The 12799-nt window shown below is 31.2% G+C and overlaps 4 protein-coding genes across 5 annotated transcripts in view; 2 read left to right on the plus strand and 2 right to left on the minus strand.

Annotated features, from left to right (window-relative positions):
* Positions 1-1060, minus strand: part of LOC108692810 (ubiquitin-conjugating enzyme E2 N) — a 3280-nt gene extending 2220 nt beyond the window's left edge. Inside the window, exon 1 of one of the 2 annotated variants that reach the window (XM_018201303.1) lies at positions 520-1060. The gene's annotated coding sequence lies outside the window, so the exon portion shown is untranslated. Of the gene's footprint in view, positions 1-445 lie in introns of both variants that reach the window. The other variant, XM_018201302.1, reaches the window with a different exon arrangement.
* Positions 1061-1077: 17 nt separating this feature from the next.
* Positions 1078-8173, plus strand: LOC108692809 (putative elongator complex protein 1). Its single transcript, XM_018201301.1, has 13 exons — positions 1078-1130; positions 2278-2806; positions 3550-3978; positions 4047-4553; positions 4634-4866; positions 4954-5360; positions 5435-6557; positions 6662-6855; positions 7033-7297; positions 7411-7547; positions 7740-7894; positions 7972-8035; positions 8112-8173. The coding sequence occupies exons 2-13, from the start codon at positions 2366-2368 to the stop codon at positions 8171-8173; spliced, it is 4017 nt and encodes a 1338-aa protein (XP_018056790.1). The 5' UTR covers positions 1078-1130; positions 2278-2365.
* A 1124-nt stretch (positions 8174-9297) lies between these two features.
* LOC108692777 overlaps positions 9298-12799 on the minus strand; it is an 8414-nt gene continuing 4912 nt past the window's right edge. Inside the window, exons 8-11 of the mRNA XM_018201208.1 lie at positions 10185-10790; positions 9848-10087; positions 9620-9738; positions 9298-9553 (exon numbers count right to left, since the gene is read on the minus strand). Coding sequence (XP_018056697.1) covers positions 9298-9553; positions 9620-9738; positions 9848-10087; positions 10185-10790 — 1221 coding nt within the window. The remainder of the gene's footprint in view (positions 9554-9619; positions 9739-9847; positions 10088-10184; positions 10791-12799) is intronic.
* The window catches only part of LOC108692776 (Down syndrome critical region protein 3 homolog), a 2186-nt gene continuing 1778 nt past the window's right edge, over positions 12392-12799 (plus strand). Inside the window, exon 1 of the mRNA XM_018201207.1 lies at positions 12392-12454. The gene's annotated coding sequence lies outside the window, so the exon portion shown is untranslated. The remainder of the gene's footprint in view (positions 12455-12799) is intronic.

Genomic DNA, 12799 nt, shown 5'->3' on the forward strand with positions numbered 1-12799 from the left:
TCGCGCAGGTCCATGGTATTCATTACACAAAGTGTCGAGGACGAGACTTCATGGAGACCGCGAGAACATAAAATCCTCTCGGGGACGTCACGGAATAGTTACGGTCGTCATGGAATATAAACGAACGCGCGATAAATTTGGGGGGTGGGGAGCAAATTGGGGCAAAATCCGAGGACTATTTTTCGCGCGAGCGAGAGAGAAAGAGAGACAGGACTGAGGAGCACATGAATCGCGCGCATCCGATTGCATAAACAAAGGGTGCGAGTGTGACGTCGCGCGGCGATCCATTCGGTAAATTCGGTTGTTCCGGCTGGTCATTGTCGGCGCCCCAACGGACATATAACGTATAGCTGCGTATATTAGCGGTGGCTGATACAGGCTGATGTATCTACCATTCGCAAATCGCACTTAAATACGTACGATATTTCCTACGTAAGAAACTCACGCGAGTCCTCTGGCAGTTTTTTTCCTCGCAACCGCCTCTCTCTCTCTCTCGGCGCCCTATATTCTCCTAGAAACCTCGATTTCGTCGTTAACACTCGTTCTTCTGGTTAATCCTGCCGCGGCCGCCACCGCCGCCGTCGGCTGTCGTCAATCTCGCAGCCGACTTTCCGGGGAAGGTAGAGAAGGGGGGAAGAGAAGGGGGTTGAGACCCCAACCGGCCGGTGATCCACGGGTGCGTGGCCCGTTCGGAATACTCCGATTGTAGCCACTAATTTAATTTCCACCCGTGCGTGAACGTGATATTGTAGACGGCTGGTGGTTGGTCGGCTCTGGATTATGAACTTGATCGGTAGACCCCTCACAGTCGCCTCTCGCGATTCATTTTATCACGCTACTTGATGGCGCTGCTTGCTCTCTCTCGTTCTTCCGTTCGTTGATCCGTTTGTCCGTTTGTCTCTCACTCGTAGATACTTGTTATCTATTTGCGCGCACGAGTCAAATCGTCGTTCAGTACGTGATACACTCCTCGTCGATATCCTTTATTTGTCCGTTATCTCGAAGAGTCCCCGAACGAACGAACTACGAAACCATGAAATTACGAGAGGCTAGAGTGTGATGAGAGCGCGCGTCGCGAGACGGTGCCTTTTCCAAGAGTACATAGAGTTACATAGATGGCAAACTGAGCAGTGAGTGTTTAAAGTCACTAGATTATAAAGTATCGTAATTGTGCGTAAAAATGGCCAAAGTGTACATAGTACACATCTTAAGTACACCAGGATTTACATTGGGTCAATTGGATACAGCTAATCTAACCTAACCTAACACATGTGATGTGTACTTTCGAATTCTTGAACGGTTCTGAACTGTACTTACACATATCTTTCATGAACTTATATGCGCAAAACTTCTACGACAAATAAATCTATATTAGATTAAAGAACACATAAATTGAACATTCATATTCATATAATTAAAAATATATTTCTGGGTTCTTTAATTTCTATTATTCATATGAATTGAGTACATATTCTTTTGTTCATAAATAAACTAATTACAATTAAAAATATTGATTTATTTGACTTCATTTTCCCAAATAAAGCACGTAATATATATTCGAAATGGCCGTTTTCGTGTGAATGCGAATTTGTGGTATTTTAATGATTTTATGAGTTTTTCATTCTACAGCTCGTCGATTGGATGCATTCATCTAATTAGCATATTCCATTAAATTTTGAAATAGTAGATCAATCAAATGAAAGAGGGCCATTCCACACAACTTAAATAGCCGCATAACTATATACATAAAAAAAATTACCCAATCATATTTTTGTCATAAAGACAAACGTAAAATACGATTGGATGATTTTCTTTATGCATATGTTTATGCGACTGTGCAAATTTGTGTGGAATGGCCTCTAAACTCTTGCCTCTGATTGGCATATTCCATTAGATCTAAAAATATAGATCAAACAAGAACTTATTGAGCTTGTTCAATGAAGATGTCTTTTCATGCTGCACGAATATCAATTTTGATCACTTGATCTATTTTGATGAAAATGAGCGTCGTAGCATCAAATGAAAACCTAGCCTAATAGTTTTGCGACAAAAGTTGACACGTGATTTGTTTTGTCGCTGAAATGAATAGCTCGTGAAAATGCACCTTTATATGCTATAGCGACATAACGACATAACCTTTTTCATAACATGTGATGAAGCTAATTGCCTTTTATGAACACTTCTAACAAAAATATTCGTATTAACATAAAATGTTTAACTATCTCACACATTCTTTTCGTTAATGTCTTCTTGTTAATGTCTTTTCGTTAATGTCAGATTGTATCGAAATCACATCGGGAAGCCATAATAAGAGAACAAAAAGTGAAGACATTAAAATAAATTTGTTACACTATTGATAAGAAACATGAGAAACCTAACGATTCGTCAAGTAAACAGTAGAAATCTCAAATTTATGAAAAACATAAAAACTAATCAAGAAATCTTGAAACGCGTACAATGTGCTATCAATCCAAGTTTCAACGACATATATGTGCTATTGGACGAACATCTCTCCTTGATATCAAGCGAAAGAAAATTTATTAATGTAAACAATCCTGAATATTCTTTATCCAAAATAGTTGCAATGGATTATTGCGTTGCCCTGCAGGAATTATATTGTGCCTATGAATCAGGTTGTCTTGCTAAAATCGTCATGATGGATGAAACTCATATTGATTATGATATAATACTGTCTGACATCAATTTACAATGTATGAAATTTAGTCCGGATCATGAAATCATTGCTGCTGTAACAACCACAGGAGTTGTAATCACTATGGTATTAAACTTTCAAGTAATGTCAGAGGTAATTATTTGATTTCAAAAACTTTTATCGGGCTTTATTTGTCACTTTTATTTTATTATCATATGTTTATCTTCCATTTATCTTTTTGATGTCCCTATAGTTTTGAGTAAAGTTCTGATCTTTTGGAGACAGGCTGTTCTATGTGGATTTTAGACAAATAATTCTATGTGGATTTCATTACATTTGTAATTTTTATAAGAAATATTTGTAGTTGCTTATCTATCTTTAATTTTTCCCTCATCTCTCTCCAATCCATTCTTGCCAAATCTGCCTTTCTCCTTTTCTGATCTTTTTCTGAATCTCCATTCTCTTGTATCTGTCCTATCACTTAGCTTGTCTCTGATTTTCTTCCTAATCTGACTTGTATTCTGTAATAACTTATTATGCTATCATTATGTATTCATTCAAGTTGCAGAATATAGGAATACATATTAAAGAATACAGGACAAATATCCTAGTATCTTCCAATCTATTATTCATCTCATATGTCTATTTTGGATTCCTTCCATTTTCTCCTTCTACTCTAATATTCTACTTCTTATTATCATTCATAATAGTATATTAAATTTTTTTTCTCATTCTTTTTAATATCTCTTTGTGCCATAGATAAAAGGTAAAGTGTTAAATTCTACCTTCCTTCTTATATTTATGATTAGTATAATTTTTTACTATTAATAAATATGGTAAATGTAATAAATTAATTTATATATATATATATGTTAAACTAAATTATAACTTTATAGATGGATTTATATTCAGAAGAATTTGGGCAGAATGAATTTGTTACTGTTGGTTGGGGTAGAAAAGAAACTCAATTTCATGGTTCAGTGGGTAAATCAGCGGCTCAAGCTAAACCGATACACTTGATTCCAAATGAGCTTGATGATGGTCGTATTCGAATCACTTGGCGCGACGATGGTACTTTTTTCGCTATTAGTTTTCTACACAAGGAAACAAAAATTCGAAGATTTAAAATATTCAACAGAGAGGGTATGTTATGCTACACTAGTGAACAAATTAATGGATTGGAAGAATGTATAGCTTGGGGTCCAATGGAACGTCCAATTGCTATACCCCAAATATTAGGCGAGAAATATGTTATTGCATTTTTTGAAAAAAATGGCCTTAAATACTCGGATTTATTGCTTCCTTTTAAGCCACAAGAAGCAAAGGTATATTAAATATATGATTTTTTTAAGATACCTTGCAAAAAAAATTTCATTAAACAGATATTTTATAGGTAAGAGAGCTGCTTTGGTCACCATGTTCAGATATTTTGGCTGTTGTTTGTTATCAATCAAAAACGAATATTACGTTGATACAGTTGTGGACTGAAAATAATGGTCACTGGTATCTTAAACAAACTCTTGTCTTTACTGAAAAGAATCCATTGCTATATGTAACATGGAGTGATAGAATAAATCAATTTGATGAAAAGGAATTGATTTATTTAACAACAAAAGAACTTACTTTCTGTTTATTTAATTGGTGTGTGAATCATAGCAGGGGCAAGACTGTGGATGATAAAGTTGTGATTGGTGTTATTGATGGAAACAATATTTTAGTTACTGGTTTTAAAGATGGAATAATTCCACCGCCAATGGCGCACCAATATTTGCATACTTCCGAATCACAAAATGCAATTGTTTTTGCACCAGAAATTAATGACAAGTCATCTTTAATAAACAGTAATGAATTCTGTACTGTTTCATGTAATAATAAGTTGACGTTTTTCAAGCAGATAAAGGTAATTTGTTTTAACAAAAAAATAATGATGTATATAGAATTTATTTATCATTGCATTATGTAATTCATTATATGTTATAGGAATCGTCTACACTGACATATGAAGTTATCAATTCATATAGTATTGATTTTGGCACATTACACGATATCGAATATGATGTATTAAAAATTAAAGATCTACATTATTATACGAATAATTTCTTATGGTTTACAAAAGACATTATATTGTTTTGTACAGTTACAAATAATCATAATCTTTTGTGTGTTTTATCTTTAGATAAAGAAAGTTCTTCAAAGAATTCTCTGACAATACAGTATGTGGTTTTCCAGATATAAAATATCATACTAGTTTTATAAAATTTGTAAAATATTATTTGTCTTAACTTAAATTTTTTTTACAGGAAAATTCATGTTTTGAATTATCCAATAGAACATATAATTTCTTCTTCCGATGCAAATACAGCTTACATAAAAGCAAAGGAACAAATATTTAAATACACACAGGATGGAAAATTTGAACAAACAAATATAACGTTGAATAAATTATGCGCTCAAATTGAAATTGTAAAAATTAATTCGGACGATGTTATTCTTGCCCTATCTTTAGAAAATAGTTTTTTTATTAACGGAAAGGAAACTGCTAAGAATATTACAAGTTTTTATGTACATTCTGATTTTGTGATTCTCACAACATTGCAACATACATTGGTTTGTGTTCCGTTGAACGAAGTTGGTTTAAAGCAGCTAAGTGTATATGATTTAACCGTTAAACCTTGGTTAAATACTATGGACAAGATGTCACTTACAGGTGAATACATATTTTGTAATCTCTTTTATTTTGTGTATATCATTACTTTTCTAACTTTAAGTATATTGTTACAGATATATATATAAGACGACTCGAAAAGGATTCTCGTATAATAACAGCGATATTACAAGATTCGAAAGTAATTTTGCAAATGCCTAGAGGAAATCTAGAATGTATACAGCCAAGGGCATTATCATTGCATATATTAAAATTTTATCTCGATAACTGTAATTATTTGACGGCACTCGATATCATGACTAAACAACGTATAAACTTAAACTTAATATACGATCACAATCCACAATTATTTATAGATAACGTAAAAAAATTCGTGGAAGATATTATACAACATAAAAAACTGAATTGGTTGAATCTGTTTTTGTCAGAATTACAAGATGAAAATGTCATCAGTACGATGTACGCGAATTGTTATGTAGATCATACTGTCAAATCTGACATTAAAAGTAACGAAACTAATGATAACGAAATAATTAATAAGGTAGATAAAATCTGTAAATTATTAAGAGATGTTATGGAGAAACATCATGATGCAGATAATTTAATACAACCAATATTGATAAGTTTGGTAAAAAATCAACAAAGACAGGGTTTGGAAAATGCACTTAGTAAAATAAAGCAAGTAAAAATGTTGGAGGAATCACAAAAATTAACGCTACACAAATCTTCCGTATCTGCCTACGAAGCACTTAAGTATTTACTGCATTTTGTAAATATTGATGTATTATATGATACTGCATTAGGCATGTATGATTTTGAACTTGCAATGTTTATAGCGTCTAAATCATCGAAAGACCCCAAAGAATATGTTCCATTCCTGAACAATTTAAAAAAATTAAACACAAATTACATGAAGTATTCTATTAATGTATATCTTAAACGTTATGAATCAGCATTAGAGTTTTTATCTAAAGAGCCAGCCAAGTTTGAAGAATGTTTAGATTTCATACATAATCAAAAATTGTATAAGACGGCAATGAAATTGTTTGAGAAAAATACTATACAGCATAAAAAAGTAGCTGCAATTTATGGAGAATATTTATCAAATGAACGGAAATATTTCGAAGCTGGTATGATGTTTTATAGAAGTGGCAATCTTGATAAAGCTTTAGAAACCTTTAGTATGTCAAGTGATAATTGGGAGGACGTAATCGCCATATTAAAAGAAATGAAATTAAGGTAAAAAAAATTTTTTATGTACATGCATGAAAGTATATCATTCTTTCATTAGAATTAATCGTATTATATATTATCTTAAACTATATAAAAATTAATTTCTTCAGCCCAGTAGATTTACATGAACGTTATAAGATACTAGTTGAACATTTGAAAGCAGGGCGTAAATATGAACACGCAGCTGTAATATTAAAGGAATATTTAAATGACATCGAAGAAGCAGTTGCAGTATTATGTGAAGGAAGAATCTGGAAACATGCAATACGGATAACGATTGATATTCAACGTTTAGATTTGAATGGTTAGAAAATGGCTAAATATATTTAAATATACTATATAAGTATTGATTATTTATAATATATTTAAATTTCGAAAAGTAATGTGTGGCATACTATCAATTATAAATAATTATATTTATAATGTATTAAAACTATAAGTCAAAATCAAATTACTCTGTCTAAATTCTTTTTTTTTATAGAAACACATATTAAACCTGGAGTGAAGGAACACGCAGAACACGTGATTTCACAATTGAATAAAATGAAGACCGATTTTCTAAATCATAAATCACGCCTTGCTGTAGTAAGAACAGAAATGAAAGCAAAACAAGCACAATTATTATGTGAAAAGATTTATAATGATGAACCAGAATATAATAAAGAAATTCCAGATTCTATTAGTGACACAATCAGTATTGCAGATTCTGTTTCAAGTCGAATATCGCAATTGTCAATATCTTCTAGGTATTTGTAGTATACACTATACGCTTTGTGTGTATGTGTGTGTGTGTGTGTGTGTATAGTGTGCGCGCGCGCGTGCGTGTACATATTAATAAAATAAAAAATGTGTTTTTCAGCAAAAGCTATCGATCAAGTAAGAACCGTAGAAAACAAGCAAGAAAACTTTTAAATTTAAAGCACGGCAGTATGTTTGAAGATTTAGGTTTAATACATGCCCTTTATCAAATTATTAGTAATGCATACAAAGATAGAGGTTTGTTTATAGAAGTAATATAAATTTGTATTATTACATTATTATATATAAATAAAATTCCCAGAGAAGCTCTTTAATTAAATATAATTAAAATAATTTTATTTTTCAAATATATAAAAAATAAATAATATATGCATGCTATTTATTTTTAATATATATATTTTAATTATAATAAAAATAATGTTTCATCAGACGAATGGTATCAATTGGTGCAAGTGCTAATACGATTCGAATTTGATGAAAGTGCAGTAAAAATCTTAGCAGAGGAAAAGGAGTTCTTTGAATTAGTGGAAAATAGTAAATCTGAAATTTGGGACAGATCAGCTCCTACAAGTTTAGCTGATATAGTAAGTAATTAATACAAATAAAAAATATTCCAAGGATTTCCAAATATTACATTTTACATTTTTTGATTTATTTGTAGGAAAAAAGTGCAATTCATACACAAGCACAACTTCAAGAAATTATTGCACCCATTAAATTAATGGGTAAGTACTCACAAAATACAATAGATTTCAATTCTTAATAGATTGAGCATTCATTTGACCTTTAATACTTTTTTAGAACGCTATATAATGTTTCCACCTGAGGCTGATAAACCACCACGCGTGCTAAACATTTTTTAAAAACTTTTCAAAAATAAATTAATATTTTTTAAATGTTGCATTAATGTATGAATGTGAGAAAAAAATTTTACTATTACATAATAAATATAAGAAATTAATGCATTACAGATAAATTATAGTAATTTAGCCTTTTATTTACAAAGGTATGTGTATATAGAGTTAGTAATTTAATCTATATTATTATTATAATTAAATTTGCAACTAATAAGGCCTAAATAGCCACTTGTATTCGATCTTAAAGTAGAGTCATGTATATATTAAACATCTAAATTTGGGAGCATTAAAATTTGGATTGCTTAACAATATAAAATTTTATGTTGCTTCAGGCATGCGCAAATACCTATATACTAATTATTTTATATACATATTATAGGATATAGTAATATAAAATGTAAAATCAAAGAACATTTTTTTATCACTATATTGATAAAAATTTCCTAAGTGATATATGGTATCTTCAAAAATGATTACGCCTCACTTTCGTACACAAATTGTATCCAATTTATATTCCAAAATTAACAATCGAAAGACTTAACGATAAACTCTTATACTATTTAAGATAGACATTTGAGAAAATATGGATATAAAAGTATAAGAAAAAAATGAAATATGTCTTAGAATACTCACATATTTTCATATGATGACATCAAAAGTATCTTTGTAGGACTTATATCAAAATTAAAATATTATTATAATCAGCTAGGAATAAAAACTAAAAGCTTTATTTAATATTTCATTATAAAAGATGCGTTTTATGTTTTCCGCTATAATTAGTTTTACTACGGCAGTCCAAAATAAAGTCCATCAGTATTACCCGACTAAATTTTTACTTATAGTAACAAACATTTGTATATAAAACTCTAAATACGTCTTTTTGTTTTCGTACGTGACTAAATCAGAATAGATTTTTCAATAAGAAACTTGTACATGAAATGTTTAACGCATACATTCATCACTTTGTGATAAAGCTTTACTTTATCCTCTATTTACCTTAACTTATTTTTCGATGTTCCATGAACTATAATGTCCATAGTCATATTCATCGATACGTTTAATGTAACAAACATCTTATTGAAAATATCTCGAAATAGCGAGTTCACAAATTCTATTGTTTTATTACAAATTTATGACTTATTGCTTTTTCCTGCAATGGAAAGCATAATTGGCGACTTAAGTTCTGGTCGAATACTAATTTTCATGTGTTTCACATGAACGTACTTCTTCCTTACAGCTTGATATTTACTGTTTTCTGCATTAGTTATTATGGCAGCTATATCATATACTGCAGGTAACACATCGTCCTTGGAGTAAGTACTATAGTATGCAAGAGTATCTGACCAAATAACCTTGCCTTCGTCTTCTTCATCATTACCGATAATTCTAATGAACAAACATTAATCAAAGATGTTAGAGAAATGTATAGCATAAGATGATTTAATTACTTACAAAAATGCTAGGTATATCGCTGCTGCAGCGATGAGACTAGGTGGATAATGACACATTTCATAATAAACCAAGCTTTCCTCGAGAAAATATTTAGCCATCGTGTGATGTACAGGGAGCGCCTTAAAAATCATTTAGACTTTATTTATAAAATTACAGTGTTAGTTATAAATAATATAAACGAGACAATAAAGATAAAAATTTTCGTATATTTATATATATATATCATACCTTTCCAGCTTTGCTATATCTTCGAAGAAAATGCAGCGGTAATGGTCGCCCGAACGAATAGTCCAAAGTTCTCACAATAAGCATTTCCATATCCAATATATCCATCTTTGAATATGCTTTGTCTGTGATATATACAAAATCACTTATATCTGGCGAATACATTTCTTCATACTTGCTAGCGATAAACATAGCTGTTACACCTACCAGCTGTAATCTCTTCCTATCTATAGATCGAAACAACTAGAAGAACAAAATATACATATAATCATTTAAATGTATGCATATAATTTCTTTGTAAAAGATATTTACTTTTATTATGACATATTATTTATCTTACTTGTAAGAAACGATCGATAATTGCAATGGTGAGATACAGCGTCTCTTGCATCAATCGAAATTGTTGATGTACTTCTACCAACCAATCTACCAATACGCATCTCATCTTAGAGGTGATTTCCTGGCCCGCTAGATATCCCTTTTTAATAGTAAATTTGATTTCTAACGTCCTTAAATATTCATGTATGTCATTAGTATAGAGAGAAACTAGAATAGGATTATTCTTGTCTTGCTCGTCAATATCTTCAAATTTTAATAAATCCGTTGAAAACGAATTCCTCTCTTCTCTCTTTTGACTAACAAGAGCAGCTGGTACATTGACTATGTTGCAAGCATTATTTACATTGGAAGATGATGTTGTTTTTACAATTGGTTTTACGATTTGCACTGGTGGCTTTTCAGGTGGATTTATATTTGGCTTCACAGCTTGCCGCTTCGATACTGGCACTTTCTTTCTTTGTAATAAACTAACCCTATCAATGGGCTCAACACCTCTCAACGTGTTAACTCTATTACTTATTTCACCTAGTACAGCTCTTTTTCCTTTCGATGGTACAACAACCACCGAAGGTTTTATACTTTTGATATTTTCCTGGTTTACATGGTTCTGAAACAATCACATGTACAAAACAAAATTTTAAAGATAAAATTTAAAAGAATATGATATTCTACCTAGATATGTCTAATGACTTTGATAATTATATACTATTAGTTATATACTATTAGTTATAATTTCCTATTCAACAATATAATACAATTATATTGTTGAATAGGAAAATCAGTGAAAAATTATAACAAAATTATGTTACAGTTATGTTATTGTTTATTGGATAAGTTTTGTGTTTTTAAATAGAAAAAGCAATATATATTCTTATTGAAATTTTTCCTCTTGATATTATACATTAAAATATTAATGAAGCAGCATGTATAAGCAGCATGGAACAGTCTGATAAAGTTATGGGACAATGGTGCAAATTCAAGCTACACATAATTCTTACATTTACATAATGTTTATAAATTAAATAAAGATATTATCCATAAAGCGTATTTTATTCCAGGAACATCCAAGAAAAAAAAATGCTGTATGGAACATCTTCAGAACATAGGGATGTCTTTAATCTCTTATCTTTAATCTCCAATAGTCCCTTTGTACTGAATGAGTAATATCTTTAGTTATAAACAATTTATATGTCGTCGTCGAATGCTAATATGACGCTAATATTATGTCTAAACGCCTTCTATTTCATATATGTAAAAATTTTATAATATTGACAAGAGAGAAACTTTCACGTATTATTCTGCTAGATTTATTTCAACAAAAATTATCTTTGAGGAATTTTCATAAGATCCAAAATTATTGGGAGATTAAGAGATGACTGGTATTGAAATCTCGAGGTCACAATCGAGGTGGCATTTAAGCGTGCGAGGGGGCATTTAAAGATGTCAGGCGTTAGGACAACTGTTGGACCGTTGATACCCGTCCATTATCAATAGGAAAGATTTTTCCGCGCTTACAAATTGTAATCTCGTGCTCACCGTGATAACGGTCCGATTTCTTGTCGCCATAGTCAGTCACAATCGCGCAGAGAGGCCCTTGTTTCCGTTGCAGACACAAATCTCTGTCCCTTCCTTTGAGAAGTAAGTCGCTACAGGAGATCAAGTCTGTTTCAACTCTCGCAAGTAACGACTTTGTCGATTTGAATTTGTTAGTGCAGGAAGCCGGCGCAGAAGAAAGCTGCGCGCCTGCGCAGCAAGAATTATATTAGGCGCTGCACCGCGCCGTGTCTATATAAGCTTACCCGACCTGTCATTCCTTCATTGGTCGAATCATCTCGGAGTAATAAAATTCCCTTTGATACTTTTATAATTTGCTCGTAAAAGTTTAATAAGCAGCTTGAAAGTTGTCAAAGAATGAAGTGGCGGTTTTCTGCAACAAAAACGATTAAAAAATGTAGAGACGTGAGAAAGCAGATGCGTTTGAGCTATACTTTATTAAACGCGCGAAAAAAATAACAAAAAGAAATATAAATTATCTTTTCTATATGAAGAGAAATTATTATTAATATTACTTTGTAATCATTTCACCTTTTATCTTTGCTTTTCAAAGCAAAAATTGTATATATCTTTAGATGTAGTATATCCAAATATTTTCAATTTATTTTATTTTTGAATCAGTTCTACATATAAAATAAGAGTGGTTATATTTTATAATTTATGATTATGTGATATATTTTGGACATCACAAGTTCTCCCTACAAGAATTCCGTATAGGTACTGAAAAGTTGTTGCAAGTGTAATTATTTTTTATGCTACGTAAATATCGATTTCGTATATCGATATTTATATATTGAAATGTTCATCATAAAGATCATCAATCGCATGAAAACACTTTATATTTATTCATTTCGACACTTTTCTTGAGATTGTAACATTTGTGAATAACAACTTGTCCAGAATCAATGCTGTATATTCTGGTTGCGTTCGGTTCTGGTGCTTACACGCTATAAGCTTCATTATATTCATAATATAATGAAGGAAAATAGAATGAAGTTTACAGCATGTGAGCATACAACGAATAATCCATGATCAAAATAAATATACAGAAACAGTTTACTC

The sequence above is a fragment of the Atta colombica genome, unplaced genomic scaffold (assembly GCF_001594045.1).
Source record: "Atta colombica isolate Treedump-2 unplaced genomic scaffold, Acol1.0 scaffold82, whole genome shotgun sequence".
Lineage (NCBI taxonomy): Eukaryota > Metazoa > Arthropoda > Insecta > Hymenoptera > Formicidae > Atta > Atta colombica.

Coding starts and splice junctions, on each gene's coding strand:
- LOC108692809 (XM_018201301.1), top strand. CDS start 2,366: ATGAGAAACCTAACGATTCGTCAAGTAAACAGTAGAAATCTCAAATTT. Junction 4,554..4,633: donor CGTTTTTCAAGCAGATAAAG/GTAATTTGTTTT, acceptor TATATGTTATAG/GAATCGTCTACACTGACATA. Junction 7,548..7,739: donor TAATGCATACAAAGATAGAG/GTTTGTTTATAG, acceptor ATGTTTCATCAG/ACGAATGGTATCAATTGGTG.